Source organism: Alternaria ventricosa, assembly GCF_023758065.1.
Source record: "Alternaria ventricosa strain BMP 2768 chromosome Unknown scaffold_34, whole genome shotgun sequence".
In the NCBI taxonomy this organism is placed as follows: Eukaryota; Fungi; Ascomycota; class Dothideomycetes; order Pleosporales; family Pleosporaceae; genus Alternaria; species Alternaria ventricosa.
In genome coordinates this window covers 24119-49970 of record NW_026055714.1, presented here as the reverse complement: position 1 = coordinate 49970, position 25852 = coordinate 24119, and the positions used below count along the sequence as shown (strand labels likewise).

Sequence of the window (25852 nt, the reverse complement as noted above, 5' to 3'; positions counted from 1 at the left end):
ACCTGAATCAGGGCGTCAAACAGCCAGATGACTGTTTGGGCAGCATGCGCAAAAAACAATCGATATAATTCATTTCACAAGACGCACGGAGAAGCGGACAGCATCCCGGGGCAGGCGTTTGGGTTTCCTTTTGCGGATGTCAGAAGCCGCCGGATGAAAGCGTGGGGAGGGCAGCTAGGGTCTCCCTATGCCATCCCCGAGATGATCCTCTGACACTAAGCTTACTGCATCTGGGCATGCGATGAATCTTATCCTCGCGGAGACGGGCGTGGCGCGAATTGAGTCGTGGGGTGTGTAACCGCTGTCACTGTCACATCCAGTGCATCCCTTGTCCAGGTGCTTTCAGGATTAAACAAGCCAGGTTTCTATAGTACTGTCTGGGTGACGAGGCAGGTTTGGAGAGTTTGGCAGGCAGCAGACTCTGCCTGCTGGACGAGTCATCGTTGCATTCCGCATGTGCGCACGTCGATAGGGCCAGCGATAGCAAGCGATAGGGCGAAGGATGGGCTGCCATGTCACGGTCTTCATGCCCCGACAGCCGGGATGGACTCACAGGCGCAGCGGAGCATACGGGGCTGACGGCTGCGGTAGCCAGAAATGGCAGCCTTTGTGAAGGGGCGGTCTGAGCTGCGTGGAAGCTCCGCCAACCACAGTGCACCCCTTCCAAAGAGCGGTCGCTCACCGACACATAACAAAAGGCAAATCATAAAGCGCCAAATAAAAGCGTTTCATGCGGACCGGAGCGAGGCGTGGAGAGTTGATTGTTTACGGCGGAGGATATATGGAACCCTCCCCACGGCCAGGCCTTCATCTGATCTTCATTCGAGACACACACTCACACACGACCATTGCTTCTGCCTGACTCGAACGCCTGACCAGCGCAACCCCGTGGCTTTTATTTAATCGAGCCCCCCGAACGCCCACGCACCGTCGCATCGCTAGATCCAAGATCGCAAATCTCCCACATCGCTTTCCGAGACGCAGCCCGACGCTACCGGAGTAGCACCCGCAACCCTGTTTTTCCACCTGCCCCCAAACCCACATCGGCGTCATACATCATCAACCGCCCCTGCACCTCGGTCCAGTTGCCGCGACACTAGACTGACGAAAAAACCACGAAAACACACTGCAATCTTGTAGTGCCGAAAGTGCCCGCAAGTGTGTATATACAATAGCGACCCACCCCGTACGCTATACACATACCAATATTCACCCTCACCACCAACATCCTCACCACCATGCACTTCGAATCCTCTCCAGGCTCCTCACCATCCTCCTCGCCATCCAAGTCGATGCCTATTAGCATCTCGCCCAGGAACATGGCTTCACCAACATCGTCGCTGTACAGCAACTACTCTACCAGCTCTTCATCATCCCGCGGCTCAACATGTGCTTACCCATCATGGCCTACGGGCCCATCGCTGGACCACCGCAGCGCACCTTCATCCTACATCAGCGACGCAGACCTCTTTGGCGAGGACTTTGACGACGACTTTGCCTGCCCGTTCCTCGATAAGGCGCCCGCTCCACCGCGCCAGTACCCCATGGCGACAGCACTCCCCGTCTTGCCACCACTGTACGCGCCCAAGAAGCCCAAGAGCGAGCGCCGCCGCAGCAGTGGCAAGCAGCGTCGCACTTCCAAGCCCATGACTCCCATCTCCGAGTCACCAGAGCAGGTTGAATGAGCAAGCATCGCCCGATAGCATTCGTGTTATTGTAAGTCTAAATCGCATGCATCGAATCGCGTCGCAGGACTAACGGCGTTATCAGAACTTATCTTGACAACATCGACGTCACCATTGTAGGCGCGCGCGTTGGCTCCCGTCAGCAGCGCGCTGGCATGGCTGAGTGAGTCACATGAGCTCGCAGTCAGTCAGTTGCCACAGTCAGCCTCACTCAGCATCCCTCACCGGGACATCTGACATGGCATGTGTTCTCGCATCTTACTTCAAACACCGCAACATGTTACAGGAGCTGGTGGATGCAACCTTCCCCTCTCCCACATGTCAGCCCCAGTCACACTGTTGCTTGCCAACGGTGTGAACGTGGACGCCCCCACCGTCGCTGTCCACCACACACGACAGACGGCCCTGGGGTCGCGCACTCATCACTTGCATCGTCCAGAGTCGTTTGTGTGCGCAAACGTCTGGACCGCGTTCTTGCGCCGATCCTGGCGATCACGCAGAAAGAGGAGGAACTCCAAACACCTTGGAGAGCGACAGAAGAATCGCATTGGAGGAGCGATATTGTGACGGATCTTCACATTTGCAGGTTCTGCGGCGTTTTTTGCCAGACCTGGCCTTTCTTTCTCTCGATACCCCCCGCTTCCGCAAATCGGAATGCGAAATATGTATGCGCGCTTGTGTGCGCAAAAGGAGCGAGGCTTATTGTGGCTGATAAGCTCTCTCGCCTGTTTTTCCCTTATTGATACCCCCACCATCCAGCCATCGTTTAGATAGATACCCCATTTGAAATTTACTGCTCGTCTTACCTTGACAACAAGAAACAAACCCTTGCCATTTCCACATAGATTGCGCTTTTCGTGATGCCCGCCCTGAAATAGGATAGCGATGTGATGGGGATGTGATGGGCTTCGTTAGCTGAATTTTGGTGTGTGATTGTTGAGATGTGTGGCGCTCCCAGAGCGGGCTTCGGTAGTTCTACCATGTTTCTTCTGCATGATGCAGCGAACCCGAATCCGTGGTGGAATATCGCTTTCCCTCTCCTATGTGTGCTCGAGTCGCGAACGAAAAAGCAAATTGCTGAACGACCCGTTGGGCGCTGTACACGCAACGTCACTTTGCAGAGTCGCGCATGCTAAGTATGATATTGTCGCTGGGAGGCCCTACTGTCCCAATGCGGCAATCCCCTACTATGCGCTCCCTTGAATCATGCCTGAGAATCCTTCCCTTCCTCATCGTCAATATTTCCCATACATCGCGAAGATGTCCTAAATTAAGCTTTCCTTCAAATCTCGCGGGAGCAATCGGTACTGGACGAACATTCTTCTCTTGCACGGATCCGCATATCGGTCATGCTGTATCACCATACAGTCTGGCTGGACCTGCAGTGCTGATAAGCTGCATGCTTGCCTCACCTAAATTAGTCCGCACGCAAGCTGCCCAGGAACGACACGCGATTTGTGCGAGACATCTCTCTAATTTTGCGTCTCCCGCTGTTGTCTTGCGAATGCCGTGGGGCAGAGTACACAGTACATGCAAAAAGAGGGGCGAAATGCGTGTGGCTGGTAGACGGTGTAGAGAAGTCCGGGATGAAGATCCTTAGTCGGGCGCTTCGCTTGCAGCAAGCCTTGAAGCGGAAAGGAGTGTGAATAATTCATCACGGAACTAAGGCAATGTGTGCCCAACTTCATGACACCCACCCCCGTTTCTGCGATACCGTTGGGTATAGCTCGAACGGTGTAAGACGCTGTTGAGAGCTAATGACACGGCCTGAAGTAGCTTTGCTAAATTGTTTCTTCATGCCGAGAGGAAACACGAGGGTTTTGTAGCCACTGTGAACTGGCATGCATATATCACGACCGGGGAACGACGCTCGCATGCCAGATCGGCGGAGCTTTGACTTGGTTGAAGCTGACGGGGCGGGAGTAGATCGATTGTGCTTGGTTAGCGACGTGTGCTTCTGTGTCTCCTGCCTCTGCAGCGGCACGTTATGCTTTGTGCTTGGTTCAACGACAGAGGGTGGTGGTTCCTGGGCCGTATATGTAGGTATCAACACATTAGTCGGGCATGGATTGCAAGACGTTACCATGCCCCCGCGATACAAGCGGCTGGGTTTGAATGTGAAGTCGGAACTACCATCTCCTGGGGTCTCGCACGTCATGCGCGAGGTGTTGATGTTTCTTCCGGGACGGGCCATGGCTTGTGCAGGATAGTCGTTCAGGGACCGTGACCTTTGTGCCACCAACTTACATATCCGCTCCCGAGCGTTGCGGGTTGAGCGCGTTGCGCAAAAAGCTTGGGCACGATGCGCTAGCTGCGACGGTCAAGGCCGCGCAGTATGCGAACGGCTGGCCAAGCGGCAGGAGAGAAAATTGTGAACATGTCGTGATGGCGCTACCGTCACCGTACTTTGAGAAGAGTCATGCCAGCGTCGAGAACAGAGAGTCGTTATATGCATCGAGTCGACGAGGCATGTCGCATACTTGAGCACGTAGGGATCATCCTTTACGGGCCGGTCCAAGGCGGCCGCACCGCGATCTGATACGCTGGTTTCGAGCGCGAAAGTGTGATGATTGTGCGGTAGGCACATGTGCTGGCCAATGAGGGCGGCCATCTCGTGTACTCTGTCGACCCCAGTCTTCCGCGTCTTCGTCCCTGTGCCGTTCAGCCCTCTGAGAGGCTGGTCTGTAAACCCACGCAGGCACGCCGGCGCGAACCTAACCATTAACGTGCGGTGTCACCAACTTGGCTTCCAGGATGGCAGCATGCGTCTGCTTCGTTCGTCGAGTCCCCGAAGGTCCAATGTCGACCTTTCACAGCTGGCGAGCGAATGAGGCTGCGCAACCCCAGCCCGTTAACGCCTTTTGCTGCCGGGTATGCTGCTCGTTGGCTGGACGGCACCAACCGATGCCATTCGTACTATTTCGAGCGAGTATCAGTCGGGCTTTGGAGCTCTAAGCGCCGTTAGTGATAGGCGGGCGTCCACGCGCTTCAACTCACACATCGCCTGCGCTGTTGTCGCTTTTTCTCTACCTTCTCGCTGCTTGCTTGCTTGTCTGTCTCTTCAGCTGCACGTTGTTGTACCGCCGCATAAGACGAAAGCGGTACCCAAGTTCTGTTTAACCGCCTCAACTTTGATCCCTGTAGAGACCGGGGCGGGGCCAAAGGGTACCCTCCTCCAGACGCCGTGGAGCTGTCAGCGCATTGCTGTTTAGCGCGCTCTTGCTCTCTGCAGTGAGTTGGATTCCCCTGACGTCTTGCAGTTTCACACTCGCTCTTGTGCAAGCTCCTGATTGTACTCCCATTATCCCAAATCGCCATCGTCTTCAACGTTATGCGCTTCGCGGGCCCTTGCGGACTCGACCCGACTGACGACCACCCATAGATCCAGCCCTCACCATGTCGACTGGACTAAGACAGCGCGCGAATTCCAATTCCATCAAAAGCAACTCGGTTCGGTCCACAGACGTCAAGCTCAAACCCCCGACGCCGGGCCAAGATGAGTTCGCATTCGAGCCCTGTGCGGCAACAGGCTCCTTCCTGCTCTATGCGCAACGCAACGTAATACTGGTCCTCCACCACGACACACTGGCGATAGAGCGCCGCTTTGATAGGCACCGGGAAGATGTATCGTGGATATCAGTCGACACAACAAGCGAAAGAGGTGCCGGCCGGTTAGTCGTCTCGTACGACGCCGGCTCGACTGCAATTGTGTGGGACTTGTTCACGGGCGACGAGGTGGCGAGATTTGCGTCGTATGAGCAGATCCGCGTCGCGACGTGGATGAGGAATGGAAACGTTGCTTTTGGTGAGTGACGAGTGCGGGCAGTCGCCATTGCCTGTTCGGGTGCTAACATGTGCATAGGGAACGCGCAGGGCAACATCATCCTGTTCGAGCCTTCCACATCCGAACACCTCTCCGCCAGAACCATCTTCGACCCAATTACCGCACTCGCACCAGCTTCAGACTGCAGAACATTCGCCATTGGGTGCGTACAGGAGACATCCAGTGAATTGGGCATCAATGCTAACACCTGCAGGTATCTCAATGGCTCAATCCTCATTGCCACTCTGCAGCCATCCTTCACCATCCTGCACACTCTCACCACCCCACGAAACCCTTCGCCTATTGCAGGTCTCGCCTGGCATGGCTCTTCATCAAAGCAAAAGTCCGAGATGTTGGCGGCCCAAACATCAGACGGTGACCTCCGAGTATGGAGTGTTCCCAAGGCCCAGCACGGCAGTGACGCCCCATGTGTAATCCGTGTGCTAAACCAAAAGGAACAGAGAGAGCCCGGGCCTTGCTGGTTTGCCTGGTCAAAAAACGGCAGAATCATACAGTACACCGAAGGGTATGTATCTTGGCATGCGCTGTCAATTCGTCCTCCACGCTAACACGTGATATAGTCAAACCTGCGCATGGGATGTCCGTACCAAGAGAGTGTCGTACGAAACTGTGCCAACAACCGATGGCATCGCTGCGATCTGCAACTACGGTCCTACCGCCACCCTATTCACTATTGGACGCAACTCAAGCATTCAACAATACGACATCAACCCCAGCAATGGGCCTGCCACCATGGTCGCTAACGTTCAGCATGCACCTGCCAACACGCCTCCATCTCCACCAAGCTCCCTAGACGAACAGCAAAAGCAGATGGAGACACCACTTACTGCTCTTCCATCGAAGTCGCTCCCACTAATGCTTGCCGACTCAGAAAGTAGCGCGGACGAAGGTGTCGCCATGTCACCGCTGCAGAAGATCGCCCAAGAGATGGACCAGCTAGAAGAGGAGCGCCGCGATCGTGTTGGTCCCCTCAGCCCCGTATCCAGCCGAGGTTCCCAGAGCTCCCGATCATCTGGCAGCGGCCGCGCTCCCCGTTACCGATATGACAGACCATCACATGGCTCAGCGTCGCAGAGGTCCACCAGATCGAAGAGCTCGAACGGCTCCGGTACCATCTTCTCGTCCGGCACATCGTCTCTTGCCGGCACCTCAACACGTGAAAGCGTTTCCATTCGATCCATCTCATCAGCTGCATCATCTTCCCGGTACGGCTCATCAGCTCTGCGCAAGGAGGTTCTCCGAAGCCCAGAAGAATCCAAGAAGAACCAACACATGGATCTCTTCCCGTTCACCAAAATGAGGCTGAGCGACGTACCTTTCCGCCCCACGGATCTTGGGCCAGATCGCACCCCAGACGATCTTCGACTCAATATGCTCAAGGTCGTGTTTGGTTGGGACCAAGACATCGAGGATTTAGTACAGGACGAACTGGCACGTCATTCTCCCGGCTCGGCCGCTGCTGTCCTTCTTTCGAAATGGCTGGGTGACCTCGGCGCTGATCTCATGGCTTCCATGGTCGGCTCCGAATCCATGACTTCCTCTGACTGGATGTTGCTGGCTTTGAGCAACATGGGTCAAGGCTCGCAAAAGAAGGTCGGTGAAGCCTTCGTTCAGCGTCTTCTGGAAAAGGGCGACATCCATCCCGCTGTGGCCATCTTCCTCGGACTGGGTGAATACAACGACGCCATCGAGGTCTACGTGTCTCGAAAATATTACATGGAGGCCATTCTGCTAACATGTCTGACATTCCCAACTGACTGGCAGAGGCAATCTTTCCTAGTCCGCAAATGGGGAGAGCATGCAGTTCAACACGGCAGAGCGGAGCTGGCCGTACGATGTTTCTCTTGCATGGGTCTCGAAACTACAGAGCCTTGGTTCTCACCACGTGCGCAGGATGCGGTCTTCTCTGCGCAGAAGCAAGCGCTTCTAGGCTCACAAATGAGCCCCCCTCTGTCGCCTCCTAGTGGTAGTGTTGGCAGTAGCCGAGTCGCGGCCAGGATGGCCTCACTCAAGCTCGTCACGGACTTCACGCGCGGACCTCAACCCAGGCAGATCGTCCGAGAAGAGGACGAAAAGACACCCATGAACGCCGGTGTCACGCCTATCGCAGAATCAGCTATCAGCCCAGCTGTAGGCCATGGTGGATGGCTTGGTCGTGCTGCACGTGACGCCTCCAGGGAGCCGTCATCGGCACGAACTGCCACACCAGGTTCATACAGCAGGAAGCGTTTCCCTTCGCGATCTGACGCTGGTCGCAAGACTACCAACAACGAAGTCCTTGCATCGTTGGCCATCCCGGATCGAGGCCAGCGTAACGAGTCTCATCCAAGAACTGCCATTGACAATATCGGCCGCGAAGCGGAGACCTTACCATTCTCGACACGCCGAGCAACAAGTGGTTCCAAAGATTTCGTTCTTTCCGCAGCAACTTTCAACCCGGGCAAATCGAGCGATCACCTACCTTCCCCAGCAGCTGGAGTGTTCGATGTTCTCGAGAAGAAACGTGCTGAGTCTCGCGGCAGCTCACGCAGTCGAAATATCCAAGAGCTCCACCTTGACATGCCGGACGCTGTAGTTGAAACAGGTCCAGAGACAGGCTACAGCAACAGCAGACTCAGTCCACCTCTCACCGGCGCAAGCATCAAGAGCGCCAAGGCACGCAGCATTGATCAGTACATCAGCAGTCTGGAAGAAGCAAACCACTATTCTCAGAACCGCGCCAACTCCAGAAACGAGGAGAGACCAGCTTCGCGCACTGCACGCACCCGTAGTCGCACTCGTGAGGAGTCACAGAACCGCGGACGATCAGGTGTTCGCTACATTCGTCAAGGAAAGCGTTCCCCATCCTCACCTGTGCCAATGTCTCCTGAAGACGCAGGTATCTACTCTTCACAGAAGAAGGAAATGGGAACTAGCACAGAAGATTTCGATGATGAGAGGTTCTACAAGATGAGCATTGCTTCTCCGGCTGTCACAGAATCTGTTGCCAGCACCCGCACTGCACGCAGCCGGGCACGACAGGGAGTCAGCAAGACAAGATCCTCGTCCAAGGCAGCGACTCGCCGCACTGAGTCTCCTGAAGGTGCCGTACGGGCCCGAAGCAGAGGCGCTAGCCGCGCATCAAGTCGTCGTGCAGTTGAGGGTCGCGGACGAAGCGCTCAGCGCGGAGAACACTCCCCCGTCTCTCCTCAACCCATGCAGCGCGACGATGATGAAGGATTTGCTGGATATGAGCCACCTCGCCAGCGACACCGCAGCAGTAGCCGCCGGCCTTCTGACAGTGCTATAAGCAGTCGTCGAGAAGCCTCCGAAGAGCGCCGTGCGCCACGAGACCGATCCGTGAGCCGGAAGCCCACGCCATTCCTGAGGGAATCTAGCCGTACACGAGGTTACGGCCGCGATGCCTCTCCTGATTCCTTGATTTCAGGACGTTCGGGTGCGTCGCGCATGCGCCCTACCACGTTGTCAAGGAGGGCCCTGGCCGCTCGTGAGTTGGAAGAGCGCAGACTGTCTTTGGCTCGCCGGCCATCCGCTCCAGTCATTCCCCATCCTGGAGATCTCGCATTCCGACCAGTGTCCCACGAGCGGTCGAACACCGATGACATGCTAAACTCAATGTCGATGTATCGCGATCCAATTACGAGAAGCCAAACAGCGGACCCGGAGATGACCAAGAGAATTGGTGGCGCAGGACCAACATCGACGACATCTGTACCAATTGGTCTTCCAGCCAATCCTCGTGCCATGCGCCATCCCAGGTACATGACTGCTGACCCGAATGATGAGGATGACATCCCAGCCGTGCCAAGTATCCCAGACAACATGCAATTCCAAGACTCGCACTCGGGAGAGACAGACGACATTGGGCCTCTACTGCCCGCAACCACTTTTGGTCAGCCTACTGCACCTCCAAGGTCCATGTCTGCACCTCCACAGGACATCCTCCCATCTAGCACTTACAACTCCCCTACCTTCCCCATGGGCAGACGCCCCTCTGTAGGTGGATCGCGCGGTCACTCTCGCCAGAACACTATGCCCGATGTCCTGCCTCAGACAAACTACAAGCGCCATAGCCCGCCGCCCATCACTGCGAGCATCGCCGAGACGATTCACGAGAACCACCAGAACCAAGTCATCATCATCGACCAGGAAGAAGACAGAGCCCCTCCTCTACTGTCTCAGCTTCAGCACCTAGCAACCCCACCGCCTCCGCCACCACCACCGCTAAACCTTGGTGGTCACAACGGCAACGGCATCGGTATGATCAACATTGCCATCGACAGCAACAGCCCGGGCGAGAAGCCCATGGAAGTGTCACCTACCAACCCTTCCGCTACAGGCTCCCCACATGCACACCGTCGGGGACGCGGCAGTGTGAGCGAAAACCTGGGTATGACTTTCAAGCGCGTAACTGAACGCATGCGTAGCACCAGCCGTGGGCCTCAGCGCGCCAAGTCCCCACCTATCACTATGACCCGCGCTGAGCGATCGCCCTACGAGAGCGTACCAGAGTTCTCCTTCCCCCGCGGGCCAAACACGAGATCCCCTCCTGGCGACTCGGGCAACCACCACGACTCCTACTTCAACCAGGTTCCTCCTCCACCACCTCCACCACCACCGATGCCCCAGCCCATGGAGCAAGTCATTCCTCCGGACAACGGTCAGCCTTTCTACAGGAACCCCAAGGAGCTCCGCGCCAACATGCCTCCCAACACCCTCCAAGCTGGTGTATACCAGGGCGGCGAAAACACCCCTATGATCTAGGCTCTTAGGCCTTCATCACCCTTTTCCTCATATACCATGTACAACTGAGACGGCCTACTATAACGACAAACCTTTGCATCTTCAACACTCTCCCTGGCAACCCTTGTCCGTTGATAACAACATCTACTTCTCCACCACCTCCTTTGGCATCCTTTACCATCATCAAGCGTGTCATTACCGCATTGCTCTTTTTATCCTTGCCATTCTTGTTCTTCGTAGTATCATTTAGCGAGTTGGGTTGCAGTTCAGTTTATCTTGTTCCTTCCACACATGTTTTGTATCTTCAAGCCAAAGACCTGGATCTGGGAAAACTACCTTATCTTTTCCCACTAAACGCTTCGCGGCGGATTATGTCGATACCCTTTTTTTGTATGTAGTTAGCTTTGGCATTTTGTGTTCTCGAATGGGCGGGCGGGTATTAGCATTGCATTCGGAGGATGGGGATTTAGGGAGAGAAAGGATTCGCATTAGGCGGATTGACTGACTGACGGGGTCTGTGGGTTTATGGTACATGGGGAAAAGAGCTGGGAATCTTTCATCTTCAACGTTAATGTACATGCTTCATGATTGCGCTTTCTCGCTTACTCTGGCCTGCTACGTCTGTCCTTTGCTGCTCTGCTCTGCTCTGCTCTACCGTCGTTCTCGCACCGTACTTTTGCCCAAAGCGACTCAACTCCGCCACCATCATGTCTATACACATCACTGTTGCCACGAAATTGCTCATCCTTTGATTATCGCGCGCGTTGTTTCTTCACTCAATATACCAAAGATAAGCGCCTCACGGCACCAAAAGCTCGCTATCTCTCTTGAACACACTCTTTTACTGTCAGGGTACGAGAGTAGGATTAATAAGGACATCTTTAGTCTAGTTCTGTCTAATCTAACTCTATCCACTCTCTACATCTTGCACGGGATGTGTGATGAAAACCATGTTGAGTAGGTAGATACACGCATCTTATTGACGTATCTACTACTTCGATAATCTCCTGTTATTCTGAGTTCGGGTATATGTCTTGTCACCACCTACTCATATCCATATAGCAGATGCAGTACAGCATGCTGTGCAAGTGTGTTGCGTCGCCTCCTCGCCAATTGAGCTGCGATGCCATACGTGTGTCTTCTTGTACGCGTATCTGATATGCTGTGGTCTTCAATATCGATGATTGGAAGGCTATGCAAGATGAAGACCTAGCATGGAGATATGGCATCTCAATCTATGTTGTATGGACTACAATATAGAGGGCGGTTATGCTCAATAGAATGTCGTCGAAATGCTGATGTCTCGTCTCTGACACGTGAATATGCATGTTTCGTTCACGTAGCGGTGCTGGCACTGGCGACAGGTGCTGGAGCAGGAGCAACGGTAGCTGGCGTAGTCGAAGCAGCATCGCCAGCGCCCGCAGCGGGAGCAGGGCCAACATGTGCGCCTCCTCTGGCACCCCCACGACCACCACGTCCTCCACGGGGCGCGAAGTTGCCACGAGCGCCGCCACGAGCAGGCCCGGTCGGTGGACCGTTAAAGCGAGGAGCTCTGGCGACCTTCTCCTTCCGTTCAAGAACCTGAACAGCGCCTTGGGCAATCTTGATTGGGCTGGCGGCCATAGCTCTCTTGAGACCATCCGGCTCGGCAAAGTCAACATAGGCGAAGCCCTTACGCTTGTCAATTTCGACTTTGTCAATACCTCCAAAGGTCTTCATGACTTCTTCGATGAGGGGCTCGGTAATGCCCTGGCTGGGATTGGCATGCTTGAGGAACGCTTGCTTGCTCGTGGGTGCGGGCACAGGTTGAGCTGGTGCTGCTTTAGGGGTGTTGTTGTGCGCCTGGACGGGTCCCGCATCGGCCTTTGCTGGAGTAGAGTGCGACTGTGTAGGAGCGGGGCTGTTTCTGGCTGCGGCAGGCTCGGTGGGTGGAGCTCGTGAGGCGGCTGGACCTTTGGGAGCCGTCGGAGTCTGAGCCTGAGGCTTCTTCAAAATTTGCGGGGCAGGAGTCTTCAGTGGTGTCTGGGGCTTGACATCGCTGGCGGTAGCCTTGTCGTTAGGCTTGTCGCCCTGGTTGGCCTTGAATGCGCGCCGTTCTGCACGAGTTGGGCGTTCCTTCCTGCTTGCCTGCGCATTCTTGTCCGGAGTTGCTGCTGCTGGTTGAGAAGCAGGCGACTCTTTGGCCTTTTCCTCGACTGCCTTGGTCTCCTTTGCTTGCGCATTGGACTCGGGCGCAGGCGCACCAACTTCGCGCTTCGTTCCACGTCGACGAGTGGGGGCAGGTCCTACACCGAGGTCACGCTGCAGCATCGACTTTGCGAGTGCGACGTTACCACGCTTGCGCTCCGGTGCTGGGCTGGCAGAGGCCTTGTCCGCCGAGGCTGAGGCAGATGATTTGGAGGACGACGCTTCCTTGTTAAGGATCTTGACAGCCTCCTTGGAGGCTTGAGCCTTGTCAGCCTTGCTTATGCGGCGATTCTTATCTCCCGAGTTGAGGGCGTTCTCCTTGCCTGGCTTGGCGAGTATCTTCTTCTCACCATCATCCTTGCCCTCTCCACGACCTCTATTCGCCTTTGCGCTCGGCTTTTCCCTGTTAGCCTTCTTTTCCCGGAGCGCTTCGATCAGAGGAGTGGTCTTGACCTTCTCCTTCTGACCTTCATTCTCGGCGGCCGGAGGCTTCGTGATGGGGTTGGTGAGGCTCTCGAGGAAGTCCTTGAATTCCTGATCCTGATCGATGGTGCCTTGGCGGTTGTCGTTCCTGCGGCGGCCACCAGGCATCTTCGGGTAGGGAGCGTATTCGAGCGTAGGCGGGCCGACGAGGGCGGGGTCCTGCCATGACTTGGTGGCATCGTGGAAGGTGACTGCGCGCACGTGGTCGCCGAGTGCCTTGACGTGGTCCTGCTTGGTAACGTGGATGTATGCGCGCGCTGGCTTGGAGGGTTTGGCGGCACTGCGGGGGTCAATAGGCTGTCTCTAAAAGACGGGAAGGGGAGGTGTACTCAGTAGAAATCTTGCCCTTTCTGTAATTCATCCAATCGATCTTGCCAGCACCAAGCTTCCACTCGTCGCCTAGGGCCTCTATGAACTCGGTCTTGGTAAGACCAGGAGGAAGTCGCCGACATATCAGCTTCAAACGGAGCTGGGCTGCTTTGGGCCCGCGAGGCGACTGGGCTGGAGCGTTCTTCTGGAGAAGTGTGACTGGCAGGACGCCGTTGGGGTTATTCGGAGGGGCCATGAGGGCGCGATGATGCCCGTTTGTGCGTTGGCTCGGTATGCTCGAGTAGATGTTTCTTCTCTATAGCTAGCTGTTAGCGATGGTTGTTTATCATACACAAACATAGTATATACCGTGGCAGTAGTCGTATTCAAGAGCCTGTGCCGGGTGAATTTATCGCGCGTGTCGCTGGGCAGAGGTGAGATGGAGGAGGGAGCGCCGGTTTGTAGGTGAGGACATTGGAGGGACCACTTGAGAAGGCAGTACCAGACACGGCGAGTTATGGTGAGAGTTGCGGCAATGACGCAGCGACAACGGGCGCGCCTTCACGAGACAGTGGGCGAGGGCAGGCGCAACGGCAAGCGCCGAGGGGCGGCAGCTGCCCCACCGGCGCCCGCGTCTCGACTACACCTCAACCACGCCGATATATCCTCAAGACACCGAACCTTGCGCTGCCCACGACGCAGCCAATTGCCGCTGACTGCGCACACGTTCACTGCGAGCCACGCTGACCCATGATACCCTATAGCGCACCCTTCAGCACCCCCATCGGCACACGACCCGCCTCCCTCCCGCTGCCATTGTCGCCTATCCCGACCTAAACGCACCGCATCGAGCTTTCACTATTCATTCTGAGCTAGAGCACGACTGGAATATGGGCAAAGATAGCGACGTACCACAGCCAGGGCCCGCGCGCCTCGCAAAGGGCGCAGGGCCGGATGAATGGCTGGAGCAGGCGAAGCAATGCAAGTACCTGCCCGAGGCCGACATGAAGCGACTATGTGAGATTGTGAAGGAATGTCTGATGGAGGGTGAGTCTCAGCAATGCCGCATCGTTTAAGCAAGAGAGGAGAAGCTTGGCTATTGTGTGGCATGGTATTTATATCCATATATAAGACTAACCTACATCTACCAGAATCCAACATCCAACCCGTACGAACACCCGTCACAGTATGCGGAGATATCCACGGCCAATTCTACGATCTGCTCGAGCTCTTCCGTGTCGCTGGCGGCATGCCCAACGACTCCCCTGCCGCGCCCCTCGCACCACCAGTCACATTACCAAGCACAATCAACCCCGCCGATCTCGAGCCACCCACCAGCATAACAGACCCTAAAGTTAAGCGCAAGATGAAGAGAAGATTCCAGCGCGACCCAAACTACACTGGGCCAACAAGCCCCCCTGGCGGCGATGGCGATGAAGAGGGCGACGACGAAGAGGAGGAGGAACGCGGCCGAAGCAGGAGCGTTCACGACAGGCGGAGTCTCGGTTCAGCATCTGACGCAGACTCTACCAAGAACACAGTGGGTGGAAATGGCCAGCAGAACTTCATCTTCTTGGGTGACTTTGTCGACCGAGGATACTTCAGTCTGGAGACCTTTACCCTTCTCATGTGCTTGAAGGCGAAGTAGGTCAACAGCCGCGAAAATCGACGTACAAGGTACTAATAAAGACAGATTCCCTGACCGCGTCACTCTCGTCCGCGGAAACCACGAGTCGAGACAAATCACCCAAGTCTACGGTTTCTACGAGGAATGTCAGACCAAATACGGCAACGCTTCGGTATGGAAGGCCTGTTGCCAAGTCTTCGATTTCCTTGCCCTAGCCGCTATCGTCGACGGAAAAGTTCTCTGCGTACATGGCGGTCTGAGTCCGGAGATCAGAACACTAGACCAGATCCGCGTTGTTGCGCGAGCCCAAGAGATCCCACACGAAGGAGCGTTCTGCGATCTCGTCTGGAGTGATCCCGAAGATGTCGACACGTGGGCTGTCTCACCCCGAGGAGCAGGCTGGCTATTTGGAGACAAGGTGTCTTCAGAGGTATGCATTCATTCCCGCTCATCCATTATCCCATCGCTGATTATCGCAGTTCAACCACGTAAACGGCCTCCAACTCATCGCACGCGCCCATCAATTAGTCAACGAAGGCTACAAATACCACTTCAAAGACAAAGACGTCGTCACCGTTTGGTCAGCACCCAACTACTGCTACCGCTGCGGAAACGTCGCCTCCATCATGAACCTAGGCGAGGACCTCAAGCCGGAGTTCCAAATCTTCTCTGCCGTTCCAGATCATAAGCGTGCCGTCCCCGCGGGTCGTGGAGGTCGCGGTGAATACTTCTTGTAGAAGACGCTATACTGGTGTTGTGTGTTTATGGACCGCAGGAGATGAATGATGTGGGTTATTGTGTATATGCGTTCTTACGATACGACGAGAAGCGGAGAATTGAATACCCCTGGGAGATGAACGAAAGAATGGCATGTATACAATCTTTGCCTTGACATGGCTTGTACGATATTGCGTTGATGAGATTTTCTGGTAGTACAATGGTACAAACACGTTTCGCGTAGCAGATGCGCCCGTCTAGCGTGCGATGGTTTCCCGTTCGACAAATCATGCTTTCCAGCCTTGTATTGAGCATCTCTTACTTCCTCGCTTTCGTCCAAGACAGATCCATTGGGGAAAGCAGGAATAGGGTGGGATAGTAGTAGTGGTAGGATAGTGCAGTAGTGGGGCTGTGTAATAGTGAGGCAGTGTAGTAGTGGGGCAGTGCAGTAAGGCTGCGCTCCTCAGAACAAAAGCTCTCCTTCAGGGACTGGAAACTGAAACTTCCCTCTCAGTAACTTCCTGTCGCCTCTGGTTTCTTTCTATGCTTGCATGCTGTTCAAGTGTGGTACGCAGCGTTCACGAATTGCGCCATGTCCGGGGCCTTCGAGACAGCGGCTGGTACGTTTGCCGTTGTTGGAGTCGTCGACGTCGTTATACGAACTGGTCGCGAAGTCTTCGGCTTTCTTTCTGAGGTGAAGGATGCACCACGCAACATTGCGAAACTATCGAACAGCATAAACGACACAGTACAATTATCTCAGGCATCTAAGGCATGTCTGACAAGTCTTGACACTCTTCAGTCTTCACTTCCTAAGGCTGAAGCTGTAGTCTCTCTCGATTCGGCTGTCAAGGCTCTCAATCGTGAGCTGCAGAGTCTCAAGGGGATGACCACAAAGTTCAAGGGAAGCAAGACGTGGAGTAGAGTCAAATACGTTCTCAACGATGCCAAAATTGAGAAAGCTATCAGAAATCTGGAATCAAACAAGCTACTTCTTTCTGGTGCTTTGACATTGGCATGCAGGTATGTCTGGAATACGCATTGCGAATCTCCTATTCCAGCACATGAACTCTACTGACTCTGATTGTCACAGTGAACTGTCTGCACGTGGACAAGCGGAGACTGCTCAAAGTATCATTAGTCTCTCAAGGACCTTATGCACCACACTGGACACTCGGAGTCAAGCCATCGAAGACAAGCTCGATGCGCATCATCGCCGCATTCTCGCAATGCATACCAACCACGAACAACAGATTGTGTCTACGCTCAAAGCTCAACATAGCTCGCAGAGCCAGAGAAGCGAGGACGTTCAACGACATATCCTGTCTAGGCTGTCTTCGGCGAGCCATGAAGTCATCGCTCACCAGAAGGAGCTGAGACGTCTAGCTAAGCAGAACTGCCGCCATAGTTCAGCTGTTGACGAAAAAGTAGCACTCTCCACTCAGCATGCTGCACGCCAGCACGAAGATACCAAGGAATCAATTTCTGTACTCACATCCGAGATCAAGCAGCTCAGGAAAGCGCTCGGACTTGGTGATGCACAGCCTGTCCAGTATCATCGTAAAATTCGTTTCTTTGGGGAAGATCGCGATATGATCATGGCCTATCTATTGCCTCTCCAGAGTGACCTAGAGTTTGCACTCCAAAGTCTGATCGCTGACCACAATCAAGAAATCTCAGTGAACGATGTGCATTGGCTTCAGACGGAGTTTCGACGACTCATTGCATCAGCAGCGCAAGAAAGCGCGGCTCGTTTTCCAGGCTCAACAGCGAGATCGATCGATGAATGGTGTTATCCCTTGGAATCAAAAAGTAGTAGCTTAAATATGGGTATCGAACAGCAACTCAAAAGGCCTCACTCAGGCTATGAGAAGGGAAGCTTCCACGCTAACGGGAAGGCTGTCATGCCGCGCTCAAATGTACGACCATCGAATCGGATGTGGTCAATGGAAACACCTTCCGGAGAAGTTTATATCTCGATTCCGGCAGCACGATCTGCCGAGGGTCATGACCAGACTGGATTAGAAGTCGGTCTGTCCCGTATGATCACCCAAAATCGCTCGACACTTGCTGTGAACGCACGCTTCCGCCGCGTCTCAGATGGGACGTCCCAGCAAAGGGTCCAAACAGAACTCAACGTGTTCACCAGGGTTGAAGATATGATCCACGTATACTGGGGACTTTTTAATCGTGGAACCATTGCGGAAATTGACTTTGCCTATCGTAATGGGACAATCTCGCCCTTCCACGTGGACGAAGAAGGCTCCAACTACTATTTCCGGGTATGTAGTGCCATCCATTAATATTGGGCTTGACACTAATCGCTTGCATGTCAGGCTGCTGTAGACACGATCCGAGTAGACGCACTTGTCTATCTCCTAAACCATGGCATCCGCACGAACCAAATCATCCATGCTCTTGACCCCTCCAAGTCACAACAGTTCTTGCATGATTTCCTGCTCTTCTCAGAAAATCATATCACGCACAATCCGAAGACGCGACAACTGATAGAATATCTCAGTGAAGAAGTCACATATTCTGCGTTCAAATTTGCCGATGTTGCCCTCACACTATCTATTCAGGCATATGCTCGAAGAGACTGGGGTGAAGCATGGCCACTGTTCGTCATCTGTATTGAGATGCTAGAAAAAGAAAACCCTGACCTGTTAACTGGATTGCCGGATGAATGGCTCAGAGGCGAGGCTATGATGCACAATCGTATTTGGGAGTACGTTCCACCCCAACAACTACTTTCGCTACTGTTTACTGCTGGAGCGGATAGCGCGAAGGAATACCCTGAAGACCGAAGTGCCATAGCATATTTCATGTTTCTTCGATTTGGTCGAACAGCTCTAAAACACACGGATTCCAATTTTCGGACGGACGCAGATTTCCTTGGTGCCCTAATCTTGTGCAACGTATCATGCACTGGGGCCTCTGTAGAGGCTAAACTCAACGATTGTTGGGATGAATGGTGTGAGGCACTCAGGCATCATGGACATCATACCGCAGATGCTTTCGATGAAGAAAATGCTGTTCCGTACTTTGAGGCATACGAGAACAGGATGGAAGTCAATATTGGTGGAATCATCAAGAGGAAAAGATGGGATACAGGGTACTATGATACCGATGAAGAAGAAGATACTGATGATGATGAAGATGATGAGGATTGCGCAATCACGGCTGTTACATGTGAGCCAATACGGGCTAGAAGCCTTCCCTTTTTTTCTCCCTCTGCCTCTCTCTCTCCCCTTCGCCTTCCCCTATCTGGAATAACTGGCAGACTAAAAAAACGATGGAAATTACGACGATAGCCATTTCAGTCCGTCGATGTCGCTGCCACCTGTATCTTCTATCATTAGAGCTATTTAGAGAGATTGATGTGTGAGACACAACGTTTATATATCCTAGAAAGAAAATCATAGCTATCGAGTGTTACCTGTTGGAGGGTGGCCCAAGTATTGTGGCGAGATCCAACTACGTCGGCGTTTATCTATGTTGAACTATACAGGTGTAACTGACGAGGTCAAGCTTCTGACACTGATCGGGCCACAATCGGTATCAATTTTGATCCTCTGTAAACCGACGCTAATCTTGAAGGCATGCTTGGGTTTGACATAAACATGGCCCTTGTTCAGGAACGGGAGCTTGGGTAATTCTTTCACCAAGTCTTCCCATAAGATACCCTCCTTACCAACTTTGTCTGCGAACAAGAATCTCGTCTCGCGAAGATAATCCTTCGCGAGGAATACTATCGGAGTTTGATCTTTATGAGCGGGACAAATAACCACTATCTCGGCTGTATACCCCGCAATCGTTACGCTGAACTGAGCAGCAAGTACCAACTGGCTGGCATTCTGGTCCCAGACTTTCGGAACCAGGAAGGTTCTGTCGAGATGATCCCATGCATGCAGCGGTGCCACCGATCGCATTCGCAAATGTTCCTGGACTGAAATATGCAGGCCATCGTGACGGAAGGACACCAGCCGGGTAATTGAGTGTTTGAGGAAGGCATCTGTTGAGAGGTAGACTGAATGCATGAGCTCCCGCGCGGAGTATGTGATGATTTTGTTCGGCAGCCTGGCCAAAGGCAACCCGCCAATGCGGCAAAACAGCCCCGGACCGCATTTCCGGAGAAAGATTCCTATACTACTGTCGTCTTTCTTCGATTCCCCGACAAGGAGGACGTAGTGTTTCGGGATGTCGGTGTAACCGCGCTCACCGTACCAGCCGTAGATCTCGAAGTCGCCGCCGAGTAGGAGGCCGCGGTTTGTGACGGAGAACTCGGCTAGTTGGTGTTTGTGGGCGCTTGAAGCGAATACATCCTCAAATGCAGCTGGGGAGCTTGCGAATATTTCAACGAGGTCGTTGTTCTGATACCCCGACATGCTATTCCAGGCGAAGATGCTGAGGTCGTTGTCGCGCTTGATGATCTCTTCTTGCAGACGTCGGAACGCCTTTGTGCCCTCACCGTATATCAACGGCATGTTAACGTCAAAGATACCAAGAAGGCAGTACGCCATATCTTCTTTCCGTTTCGTCCGCCGTTGCGAAGCCCATGACATGCGCGCAGACACAGATTGCTCGGCTACAATATCCCTCCGCGCATGCGTCAACACCGCCTCAGGTATATTCGTGAACCTGGATATGGCGGCCGCTTGCTCATGTTTCGTCCCAACGAACTTCCATCCCTGGGCGTAGAACTCGACGATGCCTGGAGCGAGCAGTTCTTGTAGCGTCCAGCCTCTGGTGAACCACCGGCATTGGGATAGTCCTCCTTTGAGTAAGGCGCCTGAGGGGAAGTCTTCGAGATAGGCGTAGCAGACGATGGCTTGTCGGTAGTATTGGAACATGGAGTTTATTGACTCTGTTAGCTCTGCGCTGCTGGATTTGTCGACTGGGAATGATGATGTGGTTGTTAGCGGATATACAACGGCACGGCTTCCAGCGAGCTACTTTATAGCAATAGACAGAAACACTCACTATCAACGATCGCGTTAGTCGAGTTCTCATCGGAATGATGAACAACTTACCTGCAGCATGTATCGACCCAGAAATATCTTAAATTGTTTTTCAGAGCCTGCTCCGCACAGTAACGAATCTTGCGATGTCCTTCTTTCTGTTCTCCAGTTCCATCTATCATGTCGCGATAGCTGACTTCTTCGCTATCTGGGCCCCAGGTATGTGAGAGGATAGCGTATGGCGGTATGTCATCTTCGATGAATTCCACGAGGCTGAGGCGTTCATCGTCGGCAATGTGGAGGAGGCGCATTGTACGGTCAGGTACATAGGTACTTGTCACATGAATAAGCTCGACATTGTCCGGGAGTGAAGTATACTTAAGTATGGACTTGAACTGAGATGCTAGTCCGCCAGCCCGGAAGGTAGGACAGATGGGGAATGGCGCGCAAGGAAGACGGCACGGCTGGGACGCCTAAGGCCGAATCCACAATCCTGTGGCGGTGCATGCTTGGCAAACAACGGTGCCTCGGAAGGTTATGAAATATGGAGATATAAACTGAGAATAGATCTGTGTCCTATTCTCCATTACTGGGAAATTTGAGTCTACGGAATAACGCTTTGAGCTTTTGCGATGCGATGCGATGACAAGCCCAAAGCCACTCAAAGCTCGCTCTTCCACGAATGATCCTCCGGTAAGCCCAATTGCCTTCGTTGCGCATTCAGTATGTGCTGCAAGAAGATCGGTTTGATGCTGAGTACACCAACAAGACTCAGCAACAGCATCAATATAATGCCCAAGCCAACACCCAGAGCTACAGCGTCCTGCTGTCTGCTCACCTTCCTGAACCACGCCTTCGTATCCTCCACAGCGATGTTCTCGTCATGCGATCGTCGCGCGCTCATCATACCCGGTAGACCATCCAGCGAGCGGTGGTTGAACTGCTTTTGATAGTCGGCGAGCTCTTGCTTTTCGAGCTGCTTTCGCGCCCAGTTGTCCATGGTATCCCGCTGCTTGAAGCCGTTCTCTTCGCCGTCTTCATGATCGTGATCCACATAAGCGATTGCGTCACCCGCTGCTTCGTCCGTCTTTGCGCCACTGATCTGAGGTACTCCAAAACCACAGCTGGTCTGCACTTTCTGGATCTTCAACACGATGATAGCTCTTGCACCCGTGACATCGACCTCGTCGCCGTTTTCTGACGCCATCTTAGCGCGCAATTGTCCGTAGTACGGATCCCACTTTTCGACTACCCTTCCTTTGCAGAACAGTCGCATGATCTGTGGCGAAGGGCCGAAGGAAGAGAACATTACGGTAACGCGGCCATTTTCGTAGACGTGAGAGATGGTCTCACAACCGCTGCCGGTTGCGTCCAAATAGGCAACGGTGTTCGGGCCGAGGACAGAAAAGGTTCTCGAAGGGTGTCCTTTTGGCGAGATGTTGACGTGGTCTCCAGCCCATGGCGCACTGGCCACGAAGAAGAGTGGTTGACTGGAGATGAAGTCGATGTGGTTCTCGTTAAGAGACGGGTAGAATTTGACCATATTGAAATGACGGAGATTAGAACCAAGTAGCGGTCAGGATTGAAGGGAGTGGCCAAGGATGGGGCGCTGCTGGACAAGGTAGCCGGCAAAGATGTCGTTTGAGAAATCGACTATGTGCAAGAAGGGTCGTAGCAAGTACAGGACTTCCTGCGGGAACTGCGTTCGATGGTCGTCTGGAAGTGGACAGGGGAGACGCAGGCTTGGAAGTCGCGTTCTGCCGACTCGTCTAGTTGGACCGGAGAGTAAGAGTGGTTATGCGGCTATACTCTATCAGACGAAAGGAATGGAAATTCGATAATGTACACGTTCTTGTATGTTTGCAGTGCAATGCGTGATTAAGATTTGGAGCGCAAGAAAGCTGCGATGCACGGTAACACGGCCTTGCCCTTTGCGTGCTAGCTCCAAAGCAGCTCGCGTGCGAGTGGGGGCGGGGCGCATCACCAGAGGCGCAACGAGATGCGACGGGATTCTCTCAAACGCTTACATCAACACTGTCAACATGGTGCTCGCACTAGCATTGAAAGCAGAGCTGCACGGGTGAGTCTCCCTACCTCCACGTGTCTACCCTACTAACACCCTTCAGCGTCACCGATCTCCGCCCCAATGACACGGAAGACGCGCCCTTTTTCTACACATTCAAAGTCCAATGCACGTCATGTCGCGAAATACACCCCAATCCCGTCTCGGTCAATCGCTTCGAGATGAACGAGCAGAGCGGCAGCAAGGGTGAAGCCAACTTTGTCTGGAGGTGTAAGAACTGTAAGGTCTTTCTGCCCTACACCCATCTCTCTGCCTTCAACACTGACATAGCCGATAGAGAGAACACTCTGCGAACATCACAGCCGCACCTACCTCCTACGAACAAAGCGACCCACCGAAGAAGACCAACATCCTGATGTTCGACTGCAGAGGCCTAGAGTTCGTCGAATTCATCGCCGAGGGAGAGTTCCTTGCGACAGGCACGGAATCCGGCACCAAGTTCTCTGGTATTGAGTTACCTGACGGCGAATGGTACGACTACGACGAGAAAGCTGGCGAGGAAGTTAGCATCACGAACGTCGAGTGGGAAATACGTCGCGCGTAGATTGCGCAGAAAAGAGGAAGATTTACACAGCAGTCTGTACAGCTTGGACCAGTGCACACCGGGCGTGGTATAGTCGAGCTGATAGGGTAAGAGAAATGCAAGGAGGTGGCTATAGTACATCACGACGGTGCCGAGCGAGTCACGCGCAAGTCAAGAGAGATGGTCTATGTCTACACACAATACGAAGGCACATGTACGTCAATGACGACAGCAATGCTCAACAAAGACTGCAAAGTGAGATGCAACAAGTTGCACACATTCAGACTGCACATCAAGTTTCGTGAACAGCAAAGCTATCGAACATAGTATATTGGAAGTACTAACCAGGCACACAGCCCTACGGATATCACAGTTTTACATCTCAGCTACCAGCCACGATGAAGTAGCGACGGTGGAATCTACCTCCAAACTCTACCTACAAAAACAGCAACAGAATCCTCCGTGGGAGCTACGAAACCGTCAGCGTACAAGGTCAACAAAGATACCTGAAGCAAACTCACCATACAGAGATCGAAACACTCAAGACCAAGTAACGACCGTAGTAGCCTTACCAAGCTTGAAGCTATCCTTCGGCTTCTCCGCCTCGCGCTTTCCCCACGTCGTCTCCGAGTCCGGGTTACCAAGCGTCTGGCGCTTCTCCTTGCCCCACGTGATGACCGTGCTTGGCTTACCAAGCTCGATGGTATCAGCAGGGTCAGTCCCATCCCTCTTACCCCAGCTGACCTCGGAGCTAGGCTTTCCCAGTTCGATGGTGTCGGGTTGCGTGACTGTGTCGCGCTTCGCTGTGCTCCATGTTACGACAGTCTTGGGCTTGCTGATGGTGAAGGTGTCTTTGGGTTCACTCCAAGTGACATCGCGTTTCTTGTCTTTGGGTTCACTCCAAGTGACGGCGCGTTTCTTGTCTTTGCTCCAGATGATCTCGCTGGTTGGGGGACCGAGCTGCACGTCATCTGGGTTGGTCGGCTCGTCGTCGCGCTTGCTCCAGATGATCTCGCTGGAGGGCTTGCCGAGTTGGATGTCGTCTGGGTTGGTGGGGCTGAGGGTTTGTGCCTGTTCTTCGTCAGCTTGTACATCTGTGATAATGACGAAGTCAATTACCTCAGCTGAAGGCACAGGTGCGGCGCTGCTAACAGCAACCAACACACCAGCAGCAAGAACGGATACGAATCGGTACTGCATCTCTTATTTTGTCTGACTGTTTCTTAACGTCGAGTACTATTGTTGGGGAAAAGACAAGAAATCGGTGGGGCTCGCTTGCAAGGCAAGAAATCTCAGGGTCTGGGGTAGATATATCAAGAGAGATACATGAGATCTACACGGAGCCGGCATACCACTTCATTTATACGCATCATTTGAACCAAAGTTTAGACACACTTTTGCCACTTTGTACCTGCCCGAGGTGGTAGGTTAGTAGTTGGTGTTCGAGGCTGTTGGATACGGTTCGTGTAATTTGGGTAAAGTACTTGTGTTTCCTGTTGTGGTTAGGAGATGTTTGGGCCAGCCAGCCTCAAGCGAATTGGCAGATGAAAGGGCATGCGTGACTGGGGAATTGAATGTGGGGTGATGCGACGATACGACATTCCAGAGGACCACACTGGCTGGTGCTGCTAGTTCTTGTCCTTAAAGTCTTAGCAAGGACGTTGCAGACAAGAGAGACTGTGTGAACATCTACCAGCATTCCAAGTCAGTAGCCAATACTTTTCGAGTGCCTCTTTCAAGCTGAGTTCCCGATCCCATTGCGTGCACTTCTTTGTTTCTCGTGCTTGAACGTGTCAGTACCTAGCATGATGGCGGGCCTGGGCGACATGCTGTTCCCAAGTTATCGTTATCGCGTCTCAAGTATACTTCAGTACTTATTACAACGTTCCATCCTGCAGCTAATCTCTCTGTTGCAAAAGAGTATACATGCAGGGACTCCCAACTTTCACGACACGTTCTAGCCCAACCCACACCTTAATCTGCGTATCCGGCATCTAACGGCTTCCCTGCAGAGATATCCCTGCGTACGATGATTAGTACTCAGCAAGGGTTGATCAGCACATCCGAGTGACTGTTACCTCGTCGCAATAGACGAAAAGTTTCGGCAGAGGTGCCGTCTACCGTCAATGCAACATCTCCCCGATAGCAAGGGAGCAAGGGTACGCGCAACAGAATTACCTGGCTATTCAGGCAAACTTAGAAGACCCGCGCGAATGCTCCAAACGTCTAGAATAGGCATCGAATATGTACTTCGAAACAACGTCTGATTTGTCTCTCCTGGCATCGCACTAGACAAACTCCAAGGATAAAGACAAGCGAACAAGGCATTGTAGCATTTAGGAGCAACAGCTGGCGGCAACGGCTTGCAGAGTCTGGGGAAGGTGCCTGCACGATCGATTGGGGACTGAGCAGCGATTAAAACGCTCCGTAAAGTGACCATGTCCCAACATCGCTTGTGGAATGATCTCCATAGTGCGCCTGTCTATCTTTAGAGAAGAATGCAGTATCGCCCGACACGACTGCCTTTTTGGGCTAGACCAAAAATGTGGATATATCAAACAATCCAAGTCACAGGAGCTCTGTCATTTGGAATAAAGATCAGGAGATTGTTGGTAGAAATGGACACGAGAGGATGCACATTTGCGCACCAACGGAAGGAAGCATCCCAAACTCGTAATAACAACGAGACA

General features: G+C 53.4%; 8 protein-coding genes across 8 annotated transcripts; 4 read left to right on the top strand and 4 right to left on the bottom strand.

Moving 5' to 3' along the window:
* Nucleotides 1-1238: 1238 nt before the first annotated feature.
* Nucleotides 1239-1685, top strand: J4E93_010678 (uncharacterized protein; the record flags this gene model as incomplete). Its single annotated transcript, XM_049348556.1, has 1 exon — nucleotides 1239-1685. One exon carries the CDS (start codon nucleotides 1239-1241, stop codon nucleotides 1683-1685), a length of 447 nt encoding a protein of 148 aa, XP_049194244.1.
* Nucleotides 1686-5081: 3396 nt separating this feature from the next.
* Nucleotides 5082-10293, top strand: J4E93_010677 (uncharacterized protein; the record flags this gene model as incomplete). The annotated part of the gene is made up of 4 exons (XM_049348555.1): nucleotides 5082-5490; nucleotides 5548-5671; nucleotides 5723-6034; nucleotides 6090-10293. 4 exons carry the CDS (start codon nucleotides 5082-5084, stop codon nucleotides 10291-10293), a joined length of 5049 nt encoding a protein of 1682 aa, XP_049194243.1.
* A 1314-nt stretch (nucleotides 10294-11607) lies between these two features.
* On the bottom strand, nucleotides 11608-13507 carry J4E93_010676 (uncharacterized protein; the record flags this gene model as incomplete). The annotated part of the gene is made up of 2 exons (XM_049348554.1): nucleotides 11608-13222; nucleotides 13272-13507. 2 exons carry the CDS (start codon nucleotides 13505-13507, stop codon nucleotides 11608-11610), a joined length of 1851 nt encoding a protein of 616 aa, XP_049194242.1.
* A 634-nt stretch (nucleotides 13508-14141) lies between these two features.
* J4E93_010675 (uncharacterized protein) lies at nucleotides 14142-15615 on the top strand (the record flags this gene model as incomplete). Its single annotated transcript, XM_049348553.1, has 4 exons — nucleotides 14142-14298; nucleotides 14403-14895; nucleotides 14945-15308; nucleotides 15358-15615. The coding sequence occupies 4 exons, from the start codon at nucleotides 14142-14144 to the stop codon at nucleotides 15613-15615; spliced, it is 1272 nt and encodes a 423-aa protein (XP_049194241.1).
* A 3483-nt stretch (nucleotides 15616-19098) lies between these two features.
* On the bottom strand, nucleotides 19099-20637 carry J4E93_010674 (uncharacterized protein; the record flags this gene model as incomplete). Its single annotated transcript, XM_049348552.1, has 2 exons — nucleotides 19099-20460; nucleotides 20629-20637. 2 exons carry the CDS (start codon nucleotides 20635-20637, stop codon nucleotides 19099-19101), a joined length of 1371 nt encoding a protein of 456 aa, XP_049194240.1.
* Nucleotides 20638-21217: 580 nt separating this feature from the next.
* On the bottom strand, nucleotides 21218-22099 carry J4E93_010673 (uncharacterized protein; the record flags this gene model as incomplete). The annotated part of the gene is made up of 1 exon (XM_049348551.1): nucleotides 21218-22099. One exon carries the CDS (start codon nucleotides 22097-22099, stop codon nucleotides 21218-21220), a length of 882 nt encoding a protein of 293 aa, XP_049194239.1.
* Nucleotides 22100-22598: 499 nt separating this feature from the next.
* On the top strand, nucleotides 22599-23183 carry J4E93_010672 (uncharacterized protein; the record flags this gene model as incomplete). Its single annotated transcript, XM_049348550.1, has 3 exons — nucleotides 22599-22636; nucleotides 22683-22863; nucleotides 22917-23183. 3 exons carry the CDS (start codon nucleotides 22599-22601, stop codon nucleotides 23181-23183), a joined length of 486 nt encoding a protein of 161 aa, XP_049194238.1.
* A 519-nt stretch (nucleotides 23184-23702) lies between these two features.
* On the bottom strand, nucleotides 23703-24362 carry J4E93_010671 (uncharacterized protein; the record flags this gene model as incomplete). The annotated part of the gene is made up of 1 exon (XM_049348549.1): nucleotides 23703-24362. The coding sequence occupies one exon, from the start codon at nucleotides 24360-24362 to the stop codon at nucleotides 23703-23705; it is 660 nt and encodes a 219-aa protein (XP_049194237.1).
* Nucleotides 24363-25852: the final 1490 nt, after the last annotated feature.